The 20,986-nt window shown below is 40.8% G+C and overlaps 2 protein-coding genes across 10 annotated transcripts in view; one reads left to right on the top strand and one right to left on the bottom strand.

Moving 5' to 3' along the window:
• CEP170 (centrosomal protein 170) overlaps positions 1 to 13,454 on the bottom strand; it is a 95,040-nt gene extending 81,586 nt beyond the window's left edge. For all 8 annotated transcript variants that reach the window (XM_058836903.1, XM_058836908.1, XM_058836904.1 and 5 more), the window contains exon 1: positions 13,319 to 13,454. The gene's annotated coding sequence lies outside the window, so the exon portion shown is untranslated. The remainder of the gene's footprint in view (positions 1 to 13,318) is intronic.
• A 167-nt stretch (positions 13,455 to 13,621) lies between these two features.
• Positions 13,622 to 20,986, top strand: part of SDCCAG8 (SHH signaling and ciliogenesis regulator SDCCAG8) — a 104,363-nt gene continuing 96,998 nt past the window's right edge. The window contains exons 1-2 of one of the 2 annotated variants that reach the window (XR_009277439.1): positions 13,622 to 14,140; positions 20,799 to 20,963. Coding sequence is in view for 1 of the 2 variants with exons in the window: in XM_058836911.1 (XP_058692894.1) it covers positions 14,074 to 14,140; positions 20,799 to 20,963 (232 nt within the window). In the remaining variant the exon portion in view is untranslated. The remainder of the gene's footprint in view (positions 14,141 to 20,798; positions 20,964 to 20,986) is intronic. The other variant, XM_058836911.1, reaches the window with a different exon arrangement.

Here is a 20,986-nt window from a genome sequence, read left to right as displayed (position 1 = left end):
ATGGTAGCTCTGATGTAAAGAGGTCAGGTTTTTTTTGCGTTTTTCAATATCAGATAAAAATATTCACCTTGATTTTTAGATCTTTTCCTGATGGGAAGTCCTCTTCCTGGAGATTCATATAAAAACTGAGTAGAACAAGGCTTAAAATGCCTTACATTTTTATTACTTGTTTGGTTCTTCAAACAGAAACCAAATAGTTAAAAAGAAATCTAATCTTGCAGTTTGGAATATGGCATTTCTTTAATGTTTGTGTCCTCCTATCTCTTGCCTTCCCATGAAATGAAACTGAGAGGTACCAAATTTAACAAACACTTCCTCAATGTATGATCATATAAGAACAGCTGTCAAAATGACAGTATTAGATATTTAGCAAGAAAGCAGGATAAGACATTCGCACTAATACTAAGAATATCAATGGTTTTAATGATCAATTCTACTTATTGCAAAGATTTTAAACCCATCTGTAATTAGTACCTAGTAAATAGCTTCCCCATAGAGAAGCTATTCCACATCTGCTCACGGTGCCTACTCACTCCAACAAAGAGGAATACAGCTACCAGGACGGTAAGTCTTAGTTTCTTCAACTGTCTCTTGTTTACTAAATGTGATTGAACAATTATGAGTGAATTATCAAAATAAACTTTCAGAATTAACACATAGAGTGCATATAGAGCTCAACCTTTTTATGCAAAACTTGTTTGAGCAGGTAGATTACCACCCCTCAACTAAATCACAATCAGAAGTTCTCACTGCTAAGTAAGCAGACTATTTTCATGTGGACTTTATAAGCTTTATAAGCTGTTTTAACAATGACTGTGGATTTAAGCTTGATTCAGGACACTAGCATATATTTTTCAGAACGCAACAACAAAAATCTGATTAATTTCAGAATAGTTGGAGACCACTGGAAAATGCTTTTATTAGGATCATACTACAAATATTTTTAAAGGTTATTAAATGAATGCAAGTGTGTCTTTCAATAGACAGGAATCTGGAATTCAAGTCATTCTATGGGAGGAAATCTATATAGATTTTCCATTGTAAGTTCAATTATTTTTTTGCCTAAAAAAAGAAATAGGAAGACATGTGAAAGGGAAGGCTAAATGGGAAGACCTCCAAACTACACATACTTCTCCAGGCACCAAACCAAACAGAAGTAAGTGGTATTGTGACTCTACCCATGAAAAGGGATCAAGTCATGCTTTTTGTTTGTACTTCAGTGAACAAGTTTGAAGGCTTGGATTTTGATTACTCTAAGAAATACCCACAGTTACTATGAAAGGTACTCATTTTATGTCTCCAACAAAAAGATTAGACTTCAAACTCAGTTAAAGCTCAGCTGCATAAAAAGCTATGTTAAGCAACACTGACCATGCTTCTGCAGTACAGAAATAATCTTCTGGTTTACCAAAAATATTTTACAACATTTTAAGATGGAACTAAATATGGACAAGCGCATAAGAAGCTGATTAAGACATATAATTATGAATTCCATTTTTAAAGGCTGGAACAATTCACATCCTGTATTCATTAAATTATATTTTGTAGAATCTAGGATTTAGAGTGGGTCATCTGGTCCAACCTCCCTGCTCAAGCAGGGTCATCCTAAAGCACATGGCACAGGACTGTCATGCCAGTACTTGAGTACCTCCAGTGATGGATACTCCATAACCTCTCCAGGCAATCTGCTCCAGTGTGAAGCACCTGCACAGTGAAGAAATTGTTCCTCATGTTCAGGTGGAAGTTCCTGTGCGTCAGGGTTTTTTCTAAAAATATATTCTCCTTCTACCACACAGCTGGCAATTAAAACTCTTACTGAAACCATTTTTAGTTACCTGAGGAAATAAGGCTTAAGCAAACATTTAGTTTCCGCCAGTCGCTCCTCCCAACAGCAAGCTTTAGAGAGCTGGAGATTTCAGAGTTACAAAGCTCCTAAAAGTTTCAGGAAAATGGAGGGCTGAGCAGAACGTGCTCAAAAGAACAAGTCCGTTGTCCCACTAGAAACAGTGTGCTACAAGTTTGACAATTCTCAGCTCCTTACAGCCTGCTGGCTGACCTGTGCTCATGTGGCTCCTTTGCACTCTCACTGCCTTTGAAGGGCATTTGCCACTCAAGTTGCTTTCCCCACAGAACACTGTGGGGAACAGAACAACTTGTTTTCCCCACACAACAAGAGTGAGCTCGTGTGCATGTTGAGATTCAGTACAGTTTCGGATACAGCACACATGCCTAAGAAACCAGACATTACTTGCTCTCCTACATGTATTTTTCTCTCTATTTTATCTTAATAGGATTGCTTTACTTCAAATCAAAGGCAAAGTGCCTTCCCAATGTTGCCAGAATTTCAGAAGTGGCTTTTTTTTTTCTTTTAGCCTTGAATGCACAAGCCATGTACTAATGCAAGCTAGAAGGAGGCAGAGAAAAAATACAAGCATTCTCTGTACTTGGTCCCCAAGATGAACAGATTAAGGGCCACCCCATCCAGGCACACAAGCATTTTTACCAAACTGAACGCATTCTCATGGCATTGCAAGATAAACACAAGAGCACCATAATGGATTAAAAAACATTATTAATGTTTCATTAATAATGGTCCAACTGCTTCCACCAATACATCCATAGAAGTTGAACACTACAGCTAGAAAACAGCTGGTTTAGAATGTACCATTATCAACTTTCAATCTTTTGCAGACAGAAAGGCAGCTGAAAAATACAATAATACTGAACAGTTATGACAAAACAATTCTTTATTATCTGTATTTTCATTCTAAGTAGTTAAAAAAAAAAACACTCTATGAACAACAGAGCTCCAAAGACTGATTTTTTTACAAATTTTATGTTCAACTTCAAAGTGCTTTTCAGATATTTTTGCAGGTTTGGTTAGAGACAACGAAAACACATTTTCAGATTCTGCACAGCTTTTAACATTTGGGAAAATTCCATTGCATACAGAATTTATGAGAGGAAAGCAGCCTGTGCCTAAGTTTTACTAGCTGAAATGGGGACGATAGCTTAATTAAATTTAAAGATGCAAATATAGGAGCAGTATGGGATGTGAAATTTATAGTGTGGCACCTCTTCCTTATTAGCAGCTCCTGCATACCACTTGTATTGCAGGAAATCTCAAGTAGCCTACTTTGTGTGAAGTACCTTGTGTTCCCTGCATCTGCCATGGAATAGGAGTTACTATGAAAAATTAATGTATATTATCTAATTCATATATACTAATAACACTAATACACAGATTAAGACGCCCTGTCATAAATTGCTTGCATGTCCAGAACTTCACTGTATTGACTTATTTCCAACCCTAGTGTTGAAGATTCAGTGGACAGGCAAATGGGCAGTTTTAAACCTCACCATAAAAAATGCTAAAGTGAAGAAGCTCCATATTAGCTCAAGCCAGTTTCTCCACTGTCAGGATCCCAACACTCTCGCCCCATCCCAGCCACAAAGTCAGGGCTCCTCCCCTTGCCGCAGCTGCCAGTGCAGCTGAGCTGGGCTATTTCAATGTTCAACTCGCCACAGAATAACTCCAGTGCTCTTCTGCTCTTCTCCACTGCCATAAACAAATGAACGGTGCCCAGAAGCTACACACCAGTGTAGGACAAAAGCAAAAGGGGTGAGGCCATGCAGGTGGGGGTGGGAGAAAGGGGAAGAATAGGGCATGGCCCAGATACAGTAGAAAGCTCCACTTAGGCTGCTATGCGAACACAAGGCAATTACACCAAATTCCCCTAAACCTCACAGGACTTCTTATATTTAGACAGATCTATAGGAACTGTAAGGACTATTTATACAGAACCACAGAATGACTTGGGTTGGAAGGAACCTCAAAGACCATCAAGTTCCAATCCCCCTGCCATGGGCAGGGTCACGCTTCACTAGACCAGGTTGCTCAGGGTCCCATATGGCCTTGAACACCTCCAGAGACTGGACATCCACTACGTCCCTGGGCAACCTGTTCCAGTGCTTCACCACAATTTCTATTCAAATATAAAGTAGGTTTTCATATTTATCCATTACAGATTAGAACTATATACTTCATAAAATCTTTTTATGTGTATTTATTTTTTCACTTGCTTAACCAATGGGTTTTATAGCCCACCCTTAGAACAAATCTTTAGTCTTTCACCTCATGATGCACTAATGCAGTTGTCGTCTAAACCTGCTTTAGATCAGTGACCTCTAATGTGAATAAGTATTGAATGGAAAGAAAAGAAGAATTCCTATGGATATGGAAATACCGATATAAATAAAATAATACATGGGCATTACTGAATAAATTTTTTTTGAAGGTCAATGGCATTGTCCCTCAAAAACCACAACAGATAAAAATAGCAGGGTGTTGGGGGTTAGGTGTCTTTCCTTTTGTTCCTCCTCACCTATAGAATTTTCCCCACTAGTTTCAGGGAAAACCTGACTGCTGGTACTTAATGAGTGCTTGAGAGGACAAAAGAGTTCGGCTGGGCCCAGGGGGAAGGGGGACAGGTAAAAGAGAGGGTGGGGGGGGGGCAGCTGCTGGCTCGCTTGCTTCTTTGGCTTCAGAGTGGCACACTCGGAGTTGTTGTTGCTTGGAGAAAGGAATTTGCCATAACCCAGAGGGAGCTTCTTCTTCCTCTTCTTCTATGGGCCCCCCCTATCCTGCTGGGACATCCTGCAGTGCCAGCCACTGCCGCGGAGCTGCTGATACACCTCATCCACCGGCCTGGGATCTCTGCTCATTCCTGCTGTTCCAGCTGAGTGTTCCTCAGAGCCCTGCAGGAGCACCAGGACTGACTGCCCGAGGGGCTTGTGAAGCAAAACATCTCCTCCATCCTTTCCTGTCCAGACCAAGAAGGTTGTCATGGGGTCTCTGGCTCTGTTTTGTTATTAATGCCATAGTTATTGTTGTTTGTTTGACTTGTTATACATACTAGTAAAGAATTATTCCAGTTATTCCTATCCCCATATCTCTGCCTGAGAGCCCCTTAATTTCAAAATTATAATAATTCAGAGAAAGGGAGTTTACATTTTTCATTCCAAATAAGGCACCTGCCTTCCCTAGCAGACACCTGTCTTTCAAACCAAGACACAAGGCATAATGCTTTTTTTGGTTTTGGAAAGGAACTGCACCAAGGGAAAGACTCACAAAATCCAAGAACTCAAGGATCTCAATCTCTTAAAACTAAAACTTGTCCCACAGTGCTGTTTGAATCAATGTCATTAACTACACTAAAAAAATAGTATGTTTGATAATATTCATACTTTTTAGTGAAACTAAAGGGTTCCATTTACCTCAACTGGACAACAAATGACTCATGACTTCCTGGTTCACTCTCATGTCTTGATGGTTCACGGTTTGTTTTTACTGCCACATTTCAAAAGACTTTATTATACGATATAGTCTATCCAGACAACATCAAAAGGAATTAATCTTGTTAGATGTTCAAGTAAATACCCAGCCATATTAACTAAATCAACTGAAAATGCTTTTTTGGGGGGGGTATGTAAATGAGGTAAGTAAAATTTGAGACCAAAAGCAACATCAGAAACTGTGGCAGAAGAAATTTTCTCACTTCTTAAGCCCTGATGAACAAAATAAATCTCTAGAACACTTCAACTATGTGCTGGTATTGAAAAGTGATTGTTGGCATAGCTTAGTTCCTAGTTCTGTTACAAACAGTGACCTCCTCAAAGCCAGCAACCAGGCAGCATTTTCAAACAAGCCACGTGCAGTGACAATCCTCCAAGGGTTCAATACAAAACAGATGGCGGAGTATCAGTCTGCCCTAAGGGGCAAGGTGACTGTTGCTATTTGCAGCTTCAACAAAGCAACACCTAACTCGTTTAACTTTGACAGTTGAAGTTGCCAATAAAGTGTGTTAAAGCAAATGCAATCAGGCCACAAAAATGGAGAAAAGCAAGGTGTGTTTGTTTAGGGGATGGTAGAAAAAACACACAGCCAGTATGCAAGACAAGTAGATGTTATTTAGAAGCTTCAAATACTAGAGAAAGTACTATTTATTTCAGGAAAATAGAAAAAGACAATATTGGTTAATGACAAGCTATAAATTTCCTACAGCAATCTAAAGAATATAATGCAACAGAACTATACTGGGCTTTGTATCATTGTGTGAAAACACATCCTACCATGCACACACTCGTCTTCAGCACCTGAAGATGCACTGACTGCACTAAGACCTGGGGCACACAGAAACTTAGCCATGCTCAATGAAGCCAAAAATAAAATTCGGAATGAGATAAAGATAAACAAAACAAACAGGGTATAAAGATTCAGCACAAAATGGCAAACTATGATTATGGAAACAATGATACATTTTCTGCAATGGCCACCTTATTTCAAATATCGTTATTGCCAAACTTAAAAAATAATTTTAAAAAATGTTTGTGACATATTTAAGCCTCCAATTGATTGACTCAATCTATGTCCAAGCTTAAGTTCAACCTGATATTTTTTTGTATGAATGTATTTTTCCATTGCTCTTTCTTGGTGTTATTTTTTTGTACTTTTGTTTTGGTTTTGGGTAGGATTCTTCTTTTAAATACTTACTCTTTTTCATAATACTCTTACTAACTATATCCAACAATTCCTTTTCACTAACTCCAGTTCTTATCTTTCTTACTGTTTTCCAACTACGACAAAAACTGAAGAACACAAAGCCACATAGTACTATCTACAAAACAAGAAGAAAAAAACAAACAAAATAAGCATGTTCATCAGGAGCCTCACTGCAGCTCCCCAAAAAACAACTGGAGACAATCCTCTCCATCAGGAATCTGTTTTCAGATGAAAAACACCCATGTGCTTCCAATCTTCGTTTCAGACCTTGAGAAGTTCATGCCTTTTTGTGATATGTTATATAATATGTATCTGTAGGACTGACAGTGGGCATGCAATTGCACTTCTCAGAAGAGTGCTCAGCAACAAAGTGCTAGGCATAGGATTCCTTGTAATATGTTAGGACTGGAGCTTGTCTAGAAAGAGATCACAAGGTGAATTTAAAAGCTGATTAATTAAGATTTGATTAATTAAAAATATGCTAAAAATTTGTGATGAAAATGCTAACAGTTGAAACTAAAAACATTTACTTAAACAAACAGGCAGGAATTATGGCATACTTAGAACTAATTAATTTCACTAAGGCTATAATACATTCAAGTCTACAATGACTTCCTCAAAATAAAGGCTCTACCCAATTATCACCAATCAGGCCCAATAAAATAATCAGCATGATATTTAAATGACTATGAGATCATGATGACTGAACACCATTTAGAAAAAATAAAAGGTCTTTTTCAAAAACTGTTTTATGTTTATCAGCAAGAATTGTAACAGTAAAACAAACATAAAATGACTACCGAGGGCAGTAGTATCTGTAACATGAAAAAAATGTACATGTTCCATACTTCTTATGTCAACAAGTTGCCATCATTCTTCAAAAGTCTTTGTTAACGCAAAAGCTAAATAACAAGTTCTAGGTTCTCAGTGGTTCTTCAAAGGCTCCCTGACTAATTTCTGCTCAAAATTAAAAAGATATTTGTAATAGTCAATGTCACAGTCAAAGCTAAAATTCAAGATGTGTTTTTGACTAATGAATCACCTCAAAAAGTTGTTCCTACAAGAAGGGTTTCACCCTCATTTTACCTGACTACTCTCTCTGAAAACGAAGTACAATAAAAAGAAAACATGACCATTTAAAGAAAAAAGGAGATGAATGACCAGAAGAGTAATCATCATTAGTCTCACAAAACTGGGACAGCTTTTTTGCAATAAAAAAATTGTAGAAAACCAAGATTTTAATTATTTAATTAAGCTGATATATTGCTGAACATGAATAAAAAATCAAGTCATTTTTACTGAATTGTCTTTTCAAGACTCAGTTGAAAAAGTGAAGACCAAGTGGAACGAATAATCCTTAACAGAAACTACACCTGACTCAAAGGTTTGAAGCAGAAAATAGATGAGAGGCTAGCAATGCCTCAGCAGAAAGCAAGAAATTACTGCTTGCAGCTTTTTCAACTTTCCCTTGGGATCAGGTTATATGTATTCTTGGAGCAAAGAATAACTGGGTATAAGTTAGAACAAAGGTCCATCTATGTGGCCATTTTTAGGAAAATTCCAAAGGAAGAAAAAAAAAAGAAGCAAAACTACAATATTACCGATTAAGTGTTTTCTGTTCAGTAAATTAAATTATGAGGTAGAATAATTCCTGACATCAAGATTCCTGTGATGATACAGTTCCAGAGGACTAAATAATCAGCTAGGTCTCAGGGTAGAGTCAAGAGAAGGTAGGATTAATGTAAGCAGGAAACAAGTATGTTCATAAGAAAACTGAAAAGGTATCGTGACACTCTAACTTCCTGTATTTTTTTTCCTAATTCTGAAACACAACCCACTTTGAGAAGATGAATAAGACAAAATTGAAAAGGCTTTGAACACAGAATAGAAAGCGCATTTAGGATGGCCGAGTATTTGCAAATGAATAGAAAGATCATCAACAAAATTATTTGGGCATGTAATTTTGAGGGAAAAGTTGCAAGTACATCTGATTTAATGCACTGAGTTTATTACTACTTTCAGACCATAATGACTTGCTAATGGATTGATTACAAGTTTTTCATATACCACAGCTGAAGACTAACTAAATACCCCATGCACAAAGAAACATCTTGGAACTGCCAGGGAGTGGCACCGCTTCTGTTATTATGTCTCTGACAAGCTCAATAATTGCAGTTCTTCCTGGAAAGAAACAAAATGAGCAGAACCAGAATTTTATTTGGAATTAAGCACAAAATGAGATCTGGAAAATGCATCACACAGACTTCAGAAAACTCAGCTATTTGAAAAGGACAATACCCTCTTAAGTTTCACTGACTAGATCAGAATATAAAACATTTCAGTTCAAAACAGAGGACCCTATTACAAGAACACTAAACCTTGCAATAAAAGCAGCAGAACCAACCAAAAAAGCTAGACAGTAAGAGGGCTGCAGTTGCTGGATCTGAATAAGCCCACCAAACCCACCAGTGAATGACGCCAAAGCTCTGAAAAGCACCTAGCTAAGGAAAAGCATATTTTTTCACTAATAGTTTCTCAGAGGAGAAAAAGAGAAGGAGAAACAAAGCTGACTGATTTCCTGGACTCACATGAGAAAAAATTATCCTCTTCTATTCAGGGAATAAAAACTATGTTTTAATCTCTGTTTTGAATTAAAACCCCCACCATTTCTCTAAACCCCTACCTGCTAGCACCTTCCTACAATTCACAAAACCCACACACTTCAAAACTAATAAATAGGAGAGAAAAAAAATGAAAATATTTGAAAATTTACATCCCTAAATTCCATAAAGGAAAAGATACCAACATTAGCCTGGAACAAAAATCCTGCTTACCCTAGTACAAAGGCCACAATGCTTAACAGAACTACTTATCCTATTCTATTCACATTTATTTTCCAGATAATTTTTTTTTTTCTTTCAGTGATAGGTTCTGAATGCTTAGTCTGTGGCCTTGGCCATTCTGCATATCAAGGACCTCAAATAAAGACTAACAGAACAATCCCAGTATCTTAATTTTTTGTTTTCTTGGATTAATACATAGCCCACCTCCTGCCTGACTGCAGTAGACTGCAGTGGTGCAGAGAACAGCCATACAGGACAGTAAAGTAGATGAAATGTATCTTTACTACTGGAAAAATGAGTCTTCCTCTCTTCCTGGCTTGACACTGCTCTCCCTGTTCTGTGTACTTGCTCTGGCACTCATGTGGCCACACAATAAGATAATTCAATTTGCTAATCCAAGGGAGGAAGGGGGGAAAAAAAAAAAAAAAAGAGCAAAATAAAAAGAAAAGAAATAGTGTTCTCCTGGGTTAGTGGAGTGAATTAACTTCTCAAGTACTTTGTAAACTACCAGAGTCACTGCAACAATGCAGTGCAGCCATGCTGTACCAAACCCAAGGAAGTGGGAGTAATGCAGAGCCATTAAGATAGGAGAATGACTAGTCAGCCTCTTTAATATCCACCCCACTCCCTTACTTCTCCCACATAATCTAAGAGCCAGCAGGACACACTTCAATTTCAGTGATGCAGCACTGACTACATTACCAAACACAGGTCTAGCCACCTGAAATCTAATTACATCAACAATCTACTAAAATATAATTGTGGCTTTTATTTGAAACCTCTATGACAAGCTGGTTTTGACGTATGATAGAAAATTATATACACTAATTTAAAATGTAAGGGTTTTTGGAAGGTCAAACTCAATTTTAACTAAAAAGATCACTCTACCCACAAATGCACCGATAGAATAAAAATAGCCTCCCAGCTTTTTGGTGGCAGAGTCAGAGAAATTAAACTACAAGACAGAACTAGGCATTTGCAATTTATTTTAGTATTTTACAATATTTTTATGAATGTATAACTGTACAACAGACATACATGAAGTCGTTTAAACAACTCTCTTCCAACCCTTATTTGCATGCATTACGTTACAGTTTAAGTCACCTAATCACATACTATTTTTCAGCATGACACCTGCCCCATTCAATGCCCTAGCTGGACCATGATCCAGGGAAACATTAGCACTGAGCACTGAAGGAAGCTGCTCTCAGTAGACCAGTCCCTCGAAAATGCATGGATACATGCAAGGATCAATACTACAATGGAAGACATGCAGGTGTTTGGTGAGTGTTACAAACCTAACAGACAATGGAAGACCCCCACAGGCTCAATTAGCGCAGTGAAGATGTGCACCTTAGAGGAGATACACTAGCAGACTTAAAGCTCCATTCCTCAGTCACAAGCAAGTTCTTTTTCTCAAATCGCAGTCTCTTGATCACAACAAAGTTAATTTTTACTACATTATGCATATGCAAAGAGGGGGAAGTACCATTGTGTCCTTTTACAATCTCACACGTGCTAGACGAAGAGAGAATCTACTTGTAGAAAACCTCTTATCTGCATGCATTCCATACCTGATGCCCCAGTTCAGAATTTTCTGAAGAAAAACCAGAATTTCACAGCTTTTCTTTGCTTTCTAGCTAAAATGAAAAGAATCATATTTCAGTTCCATTCTGCCCGCAAAGCTAAGAAAAGCAGTGCTAACATGGAAACTGTCCCATTAGGAGAATCATAGTGATACTATGATATCAATACACATTAAATACCTTCTCCCTGCAGTGCCAAGAACTGAAAATGGTACTGCAAAATTCATTTCTGCAACTACTCATGCCTTGGGTTTCATTCCAGGCATTTGAGGAAGCTTCCAAGCTCTCACCTACAACCAAACACAGACTCTTCCAGTTCATTTTCATAACCTGGATCTTTTCTGGCTTGTATGTTATCACCAGAATTTTTAAGAAATTTTGCCGATGAAATTCATTGTTAGGAAGAATCCACTGTTTTTTTTGAAAGTTGGATTACATATGGGAAATAGCCATATGTCAAAACCACTCCCCAAACAATGCACTGTCATGCCGAAGTTTGGTAACAATTTATAAGTCAGAAGGTTTCCCTTCAAAAGAATTAAAGAATGCGTTTTAATCTGATCCATTACAAATAACTTCTAGATTCTTGAAATTTTGACAAAAATCTTTGTATCCCCAGCTGCACTACTCTCTATTCGCCAGCCTTCCTAATCTCCATCAGACAAAAGAAAAAAACAAAAAGCCAACAAGAACAGAACATTTACACGAAGGTGAAAAAGTATTTTAAAACGTGATAATCAAAGAATGAAGGGAGATTCTTTGCTACATTTATTTATCCCATTAAATAAAATTTAAAGTTGAGGAGCTTCCATATCAGCAGAGTTTAGCAAGACAAGACTTCCCAGCATCTGGACATAAAGTAATTTCCAGAGGAAATTAATCATAGGAAATCACAGCATATGCAATCATGTCTCCGTTCAGTGTACAAAACCTGTCCCATCCCACAAATCATTTTAGAGATGCAAGCCCAGGGCCAAAAATGCTGTCACAATGCCTTGAATGGCATTCCAAAGGAGAAAAGATGATCATCCCAGTGCTAGAACAGGCTTTATTCTTTCAAAGTACTTAAATATTTCATGAGTACCTTTGCTTTCACAGGGAAGAAAATAATTTCCTCCAAGTGCAGATCAGTGGCTGCTATCTAATCTCTTGTCACAACAACGCAATCCTTATGTATCCGCAACTCATCAGCATACCATCTCCATCTCATTTTTTTCCATCAAGCCGCGAGCACTGGATGGGCTAATTGTCGGCTCACGTTAAGCAAGTGCTCAGCACACGGCCGCAGGCGCTGGCAGGCAGCGCACGCCGTGCCCTCCAGGCTCCCGGCTGCCACGGCCCCGCTGTCCGCCGGCCGCGGGGCGCAGGGGGGACCGGGCAGCGCCCCCGCCCCGCCCCTCCCGCCAGCTTCCTCTGCTGCGACGCCGCTTTCTGCTCGAAAATCGCCATCGGGTTTTTGTTAGCGCAGTAACCCGTTCGTCCCCACGGCGGGCGCACAAAGTGGGCCCGGGCTGCTCCTCGTCACCGGGGACAGAAACCCTGATTTCATGTTTTTCCCAGGAAACGCCTCGAAAAAGGAGAAGCTCACGCCTTCGTGAAGGATGTTTTCGGAAGCAGGGGACCTGACTCGTCGGGTGGAAATACGCAATATGAGAAAAGGCGAAACCCGCAGATTTTCTCCATCTCCCTTTCACAAGAAGACATTATTTTAAGGAGACGGGGAAAAATGCCGCATCCGAGACGAAGGGCGTCATTGATTTTTAAATCCGGAGAAACACGCCGCATCCAGCCCCGGGGCAGTCAGTGAAAGAGGGTCACCCACCAAAAAAAAATATTAAACCTCTGGAAACGCGTCTGAACCTCGTCTGAAATCGCGGAAATCCGCCCGCGGGAGGGGAGGCTGCGCAGCCCCGGGGTTGGGTGGATGGGTGGGTGTGCCGGGGGCGCCCCGCGGGAGGAAAGGGCAGGGAGACGCGGGCAGCGGGATCAGCAGCACCAAATGCCAGATGCGGGATGCCGTCGGCGTCCCGCTGGAAGCGATGCCCCCTGGCACTGGCGATCCTCCCCGTGCTGACGAGCGCAGGGGGAGGCGGGGGCGCGGAGTAAGCTACGGGCCCGGCGGAGACGGGGGAGGGGGAGCGGGCTGTGACCAGACCGTGCTGCCTCCCCCTCCGCCGCCCGCAGCCCGCCCGTGTCCCGGCGGGCGGGCACCTCCTGACACAATAGACACCGGGCGGACCCACGGCGCGACCGCGGCTCCTCTCCCCGCCACGGCTCCCGCCCAACCCGCAGCCCAGGGCGGCGGCGACAGCATCATCCTCACTCACCCCTCCGAGGAGGCTCGCCGCGTCGGGGAGGGGCCGTCGCTAGCGGGTGCTCAGCGAGCCGGCATCCCGCGGGATGCGGGAGCGAGGGCGGAGCGCGCGGTGTCCCTCTGGCAACGGCCCCGGCGTTATTCCCTGCACATAGCGGCGGCTAACGGCACCGCGGCACCGCGCCGCACTGCGCACGCGCCGGGGCCGAGCGGCGGCGGGGCCGCGCTGCGCCTGCGCCGCACTCAGACAATAGCGCTCGCCGGGCTGCGGGCGCTCCCCGCGCGGGCGATGGCGGGAGGTAAACGCTGCTTCCCGCCCCGATCCGCCCAGGCCGTGACGGGACCGCCGCTGAGCCCGCTGCAGGCCTGAGGGCGTAGGCGGACGGGCTGTGCTGTGCGCAGGCGCGACTGCGGCCGCGATCAACAACAAAGGGGAGATGGGTTGCGGCGACCACACTCCCGCAGTTGCTGGGGGTGGGCGGGGGCTCTGCCTCCGGCGGTGCGGTGCATGCCGGGACTTGTAGTCCTGGTGGCTGCATTCCCGCCGTCGGGAAGCGTGACGGACTTCTGGCGTTGGTAGTCTCAGCTTTGGCGACCGGCGGCAACGGGCGGCCATCGGGAGCCGGAGGATCTCCGCAGGTGGCTCCTGCGAGAGCCCAACGCGGGAAGGCAGAACGGGTGGAACTACTTCTCCACCAGCCTCGGCCGGGGGAGCCCCCGGTGTCAGGGGACAGCGGCGGCTGCTCCCCGGGAGCCTGCAGGGTCTTGATGCGGCCGCCCCGCGGGGTGCGCGCCCTGGAGGAGTCCCTGGAACGGTACCAGAGGCGCCTCCGAGGTGAGCGGCACTGGCGCGGGGTGAGAGCGGGCCGCCCCAGCAGCCGCCCGGGTCTGCGGGCGGGCTCCGCTGCGCCTGGCTGCCCCCGCCCCGCCGAGCCCCTGGCCGGGCTGGGACGGGCGCGGAGAAGTTGCGCCTGATCCTCCTCACACCCGATCGCAGGCGCCGTTCTTGTTGTGGCACGCGTTCGTCTCACCGTAACTCGGCTAGGGCAGGACGGCTGCCGCTTCTCTTGCGGTTGTGGTTCGTGTGAGGATTTTGGCCATCCTTGAAACATCAGATTCTAGTCGTGGTAAAGATGAGGGTACAAATGGTTGAGAGTGGTTGTTTCCCGTTCCATCGAGTGTTCTTTTGCCTGCCACTTTGTCCAAGAAACCTGACAAAGAGCACCTGAATCTGGCAGCCGTGACACCTGGGCTTTACCAGCCTTCAGACTGTCAATGACTGACTGGGCAAAGTAAATGTCCATATTCTGAAGAAAGCCAATGGATAGTGTGGGGTATGCGAACCTATTGGTGCAAAAAGTTGTGTTCTGAGCACAGCATCCCCACATGGCCTGTTGGGATGTTTCCTGTGCGATAGGAAACATTGCCAAAAAGAAGAAAGACAGAAAGATAAAACAATGGGAACATTTTCAAATAGCTACTTGATTCTCAGCAAGTATCTTTTTACTTCCTTCTCAAAAGAGCATTGGTTCTTTACATTAGCGATAGATTTCTTCTGTTACAGAAGACAGAACTTTGAGGAATAACTTCTATTTACTTTTCCTGTAGAGGAGATGGACATGGTAATGCTACTTGACACTCACAGTTAACTGTTGTTGCAGAACAGTTAGGATGACAATTACTAGGGCTGTTTAACTGTGTAAGACAGAGCTGACCCTTGCTAATGGACACATCGGATGCATGTATTCTCTTCATACAACTTACTTTCACTTTACCTTTTTCTGACTAGATCCCCTTACACTGGATATACATATATAATGATATTTATTAATTTCATAACCTGAATTTCTGGGGAGTATTTCCCCTTTACATTCTTGGAAGCAAAAATTTTCTTTTCATACAATGCCAAGCTGGTTTTCATTTCATACATCCAGGGGTGCCTCTCTGACAAAATCAATATGGTGATGCACAAACAGCCCCAATACAGGGCAATATAACCTATGTTCCATTATATTTCTCAATGATGTACAATTTTTAACTCCATTGAGCTGGACAGCATTTTCCACATAATTACTACTGGTGTTAAGAATTCACTGTAGGACGAACAGGTTATCATTACTCTCAAAGTTGTCAAATCTAATGCTTTACCTATTTTTCTTAAGTAGCTATACAATTAGAGATTTTTCTCCCCATTGGGATCATTCCTGTCATCTGGGTTCTGCAATTTTAGGTGGCATGCTTTGGGCATTATTTGAGGTTTGTGAAATAAAGCAATCTTAACCTACCTGTAATGCGTGACGTTATCTGCACGCAGGCTGAGCTCATGGCAACAGGTTTTCACCACCTATGCTGGACAGCAGAAGAATCACTACAGTCTTACTCAGTTTAATGGAAGGGTAGATAAGTTCTCAAAGAGTAACTGGTTATTTCAGTGCAGTGTCCTTTGTTGCAAAGGCAAATCCCTCAGAAGACAGGGCACCTGAGTGTTCAGTAAACTGAGTCTGGTGGCCAGAGGGAAGAAAGCTGGGCCAAAAAAACTGATTAAGACCTAACTAGAGCCCAACAGAGAGGCTTTGATAAAATAACAAATGTTCTATAATGTAGCTTTTCCTGACCTTGTATAGTGAAAGTCTTTAGTACTACATATAGCTCTAAGTTAAGAGGGTGGTGTTTGTGCAGTTGGGATTATTGGGTTACTGCCTAAATTTTCATGTAATTGAGACCATTTCAAACGAACCTTAAAAACTTTAGGAGATAATATTTCTAATAAAAAATTCTTCTCAAGAGAGTAGAAGTATTTTGTAAAGGACAGTAAGTGGTGTGCTGCTGTATTCATATTAATAACTAAAAATTGACAGGCATACATGTGAATGTCCAAGGGGCCTTCTACTACACCACTCCCAAGAGCAGAGCATGATGCCTTGCTGTGAATTTCCCCTTTTCTCCTAACAGCAGTAAACTCAGATGACTAATTCAGAGTCCAGTTCTTTGTTTCTAATATATTTCTGGTTTCTTGATAGAGAACTATTAGCTTATTTTTGATGTTGAGTTTTCTGCCTCTTGAGTAAAAAGCACTGGCTCACTGTTGAGACAGTAGAAGAGCAGGAGCAAAGGAAGGACAAACCATCCTTTTTAGGTACTGAGCCTGGTACACTTGTCTATCTCAGGTCTGTTTTAGAATATTGGGGAAATTACATTCTGTATTACACTGCATTGCTGAGTGCAGTGTCTTCCATAATTTCAGAGAATGGAGATGCAAACTCTAAGAGAAACAGATGAAAATATAAGACTTCTACAAATGAAGTTTCATTTTGTGGCTGTTTTATATGGTTCCAAAAATAAAACAGGAGAGATGGAAGTCAAAGCCATCTTAGGAAAAATAAGTATGTGGGCCAGTTTCCAACACTACAAGTTAGCTGTGACACTGAAGCAGCTTAGAATTACATTCTAAATGTTTTTTTTTGCTTAGGCTTTTTATTTTTATTTGGCAGTTCTTTCTAGGTATTCTTCTGAACATAAAATGTTTTTTTAAGGGTGGAGAAGCTGTCAGAAGGAACTGGGAAATGAGGTTTTCACATGTGAGACTTTCTAGAGCTTATGCAAATGCTTTATTCTCTGCAGAAAGGGCTGTTTTACAAACTTGTGACAATGACTGTTGGAGCTTCAGAGAATCCTGTGCTTTTAAAGATGTTAGCTTGGTAAAAGTTGTGCTGAAAAATGTTGTTCGGATGATTAGTTCTTTTGCTCACAGAGTATTTTCTATGGCATTTCGGAGTCCATGAACAATGTAGCTTTGGTGCTTTCATTTAAGGGACTACACTTTTTAAAGTGTTCTATGCAGTGCCTGAAAAAAAATCTCTTGTTTAGGCAATGCTAACCTTGTTCAATGCTTTCTGTGGTTTTTTTCCTGTTTTGACTTCAATGGTAACTTGTTCTTACACTGATTTTTTTTTTTTTTTTTTAATGTATTGAGTTTGATCCATCAGATTTGGGTGCTACCTTGTTATTTTTCAGAATCATCTCAGATCCTTTAAACACTGAAAACCAAAGAGCTTAATATTAAGTTTTATTTTTTGAAGTTTCAATACATGTTAGTCCAATTTCAATTATATCCTCAGCTGTTCTGATAGGAAATAGCACATCAGTGATGTCTTATCATAGAACAGGAATACATGTTCGGTTTTTATTTGTAGAGTCTTATTAAGACATCAAAAAGAAAGATGCTGATTGATTTTGTTATGCAAATCATAGTGCTGCATGTGAGCAGTTTTTGCAGTATGTTTTCACTGAGACCATGTTTCTATAAATTGTACTATTACAGGAGTAGCTTAACTGAAAAAGTTAGGTTAAATGGGGGAGCACTTAAAAATTAATGGCTTCTGAATTAAGAAAGTAATACTGTTATCTCTAAGCAGATGTTCTTTGTTGTCCTGTAGTTGGCATCCACGGTGTTTTTTAAAATTTCTTTCATATTTAAAAAGAGTATGTTTACACTACAAGAAACAACAAACATAGTCTTTCCACTCGGTGCATTGTCTTTTATCCTAATGCCCAAAATTATGTTCCTTACTTTGGAAATTAAAAATGCTGTAATGTACTTTTTCCCTTTTAGGCATCCAGTTCAGCTCTTACTGAACTAAATGTTGGATGTTTTATATCTGATGAACGTAAAGCCACACCACTGGGACCTCCTAATTCCCAGTTTCCCAGTGGTGAGTGTTTTACCTATGACAGCAATATTAGTAATTAGGAAATAAGCAAGCTTTTAAGAAATAGAAGCAAATACTTGATGTGTATCATCACCACATACTAGAGTGTGGTGACATTTCAGAGGCAGGAAAGTGTTGTCAAAAAAAAAAAAAAGTGGCATCTGTGTGCCATTGATAATGGTTTTTATGTGTTTCACTACTACTGCCCTGTATCTTTATGGGAAAAGAGGACAAAGCATAAGAAGGTCTAAGTTGCCTGTGTGGATGTAGTAATAGCTTGGAGTTCAAAAGCTATAATACTACAAAGAGAGAGAAGTTCTGGGAAAACTAATATATGTATGGGCTTGGTTGGTTCTTTCTTGGTTTGATTTGTTGTTTGTCCCTTTGCTAGGATGCAAATACTGGAACTCTGGGGTTCTCTGGCAGACATCTACAGGGAATAGGGAAATCAAGGAACTTCATTGCTATCAGATGACACACCACATGACAACTTAAATGAAATTGAATGCTTCTTGGCAACAAATGGTTGCAACATAGTTTGCTAAATATCTAAGCCGTTGCATAAGTGAGATTCTTCTGCCATTTCTCAATTAGCTCTTCCGGTCTCATAGCATCCTGGAATGCTCAAGAAATGATGAAGAGCCTAAGTATGCCAAAAGTGAAATATTTGACCTAAACCTTTCTTTTTTGAGTCATTGCCTTGTGAATGGTATTTGGGTTTGTTTTACTACATTATGACTATTTAAAATAGGTTTTTTTGTCTACTTTTATGTGGCAGCGGCCTCAGGGAGACAAAGAGTTAACATTGTCCCACCCCAAACCCCTTGTGAAGGGCGGCCCAGGAGTTCTGATTGGGTTTGAGTCCCTGGGGGGTTTCTCCCTTGCTGTGTTTCTAATGGTCCCTGATCCTGAACTCCACCCTCAAAGGTGTAAACCCTCGGTTCTGTCCCTCAAAAACCCCTGCTGTGCCTCTGTTCAGGGCTCTCTGTTCTGGACCTGAGTTTGTTCTCATGCTGAATAAATGGTTTCATGAATGGGAGCCTGTCTCGTTGGTGTTTCATGCTGGTCCCCAGAACCCTGCAGCTTTCCTGGACGAGATCCTGAGGTTGCAGACTGCAACACTTTTACATTAAATTCAATAAAGGATGGAGTAACCAGAAATTGTGGTGTAAGCCATAAGATGACTGGGCTTTAAAAGTAAGCACTGAGAGAAGATTAATAGGTCAGAAGTGGGTCAGGTTATTATTAAAAACTAGCATTGCTAAAAAGAGAGTGATGGCATACTGGACTGAGATCATGTTCTTAAATATAATGCTTTCTTGGGGGTTATTTATATTTTATAAGCTGTTGGTAATTACAACCAAGTAGAGAAGATGGGAAAAAATGGTGGAAACCATTTCAGTGGGAAAAAAAATCAATTTCCAAGCTTCAATCAAGATGATATGAACTTGAAAAAACAAATAAAATGAAGGCAGGAATACTTATCTAGCTTTTGTTTTCTGACTTGAACTGCTGTTTACCTTTCTATTTAAAAGAAAAGAGTTATTAACTTTTTTTACAACAACCTATACTCCGAGGCATGTCTTCTGACTTCTACCTAGAAAATGCTTAACTGTGATTATTATTTGAAGGTTTTTTGCCAGTGACAAGAAGTATCTTAGTTATTTATGCATCATATCAATTTAGAAATTACACGCATGTAAAAATTATGTAAGGATGTATGTTGGAAAGGTTACTTTCTAATTGTAGCAGTTACTCCAATAGAAGATGTTTCCTTATAAACTTGGCTCACAAGAGTGAAATTGCTGTTCTGTGAGCATTTATACCTAAAAGAATTAATAAGTGAGTTGTCTGAGGTCCAGTGGTGCAAACTAGATGTATCCTTATCTAAAACTAAGCCTATATTTTGTGATTTCCAATTCAGTTGTCATCTCTTATCTGCAAATCTCTCAAACTTCTTTCTTTGCATGTTCAGCTTTATCAGAGTGATATAGCATTTATGTATTATGATTTATGGATGATGTTTATGATTTTTTTCAAGTCAGCTGAATCCAATAAAAAAATTAAGAAAGGAATGTAAGGAAAAATATATTGAACATTAGATAAGACCTTTACTGTATCATCTTTCAGTAAGTCAGTTCTTGAAAATATTTATATTGATCTGTTAGAGGTTTTCTGTTGTGTTTTTTGAGTCCTTTTTCTAGAATAGTGTGTGTTGTTATTTATTTTCCACACTTGTTCAGAAGTAATTGGTCTTTATTAAGTAACTGTTTTATGATGGCTTGGTTTGCTGAGTTATTACTTCATTTCCTCAGGTATTTGTTTCATTGTTTGACACATTGCTTTGTAATAATGTGTGGTGGCATCGCTAAAATGCAGAAACATTTTTCTTGGTTTCCAGTCCTGCATATTGCAGAAAATGTAGCATGAGCTTTAGGTTCATTGAAAAGTGTGGAAGGTGCATATGCTAGGAAATACTTTAGGGTCAAGTATATTATTACTTGTGCTGCTGCAGTGTCCTAATGTATTGAGGGGCTAAGATGCTATGTATAGCTCTTCTCTTAAAAATTAATATATAGTAAATATTTTGCAAATATGGACTTTTTTTGGCTTTTTGAATTGGATAATTGCTTCCAGTGGCTGAGTTTAAGTCAAGTAGTCAAGCTAGACACATGCTGAATGCTTGTAGTTCTCTCATGTTTTTTCCCATTTAAAATATCAGTCAGTAAATCCTTTCTTTTATGTTGTTTATTGTGGCTAATGATGTGGTTGGGGTTTTTTTAGAACGTGCCAGTGAAAGCATCTCTCAACTGAAACATGTCATGACAAGAGGTGATGATGGCACTGGATTTGACCAGTCCTCTGTGGATGAGGGCAGTGACAATGCAGACAGGGCCAGTGATGACTGTGGGAATGCAGCCAGTCAGGAACTGCAGCACAGTCAAGCAGGTAGGATTATGCTGAAAGCAACT

The sequence above is a fragment of the Poecile atricapillus genome, chromosome 3, assembly GCF_030490865.1.
Source record: "Poecile atricapillus isolate bPoeAtr1 chromosome 3, bPoeAtr1.hap1, whole genome shotgun sequence".
NCBI lineage: Eukaryota > Metazoa > Chordata > Aves > Passeriformes > Paridae > Poecile > Poecile atricapillus.
This window is presented reverse-complemented; position numbering and strand designations above follow the sequence as displayed.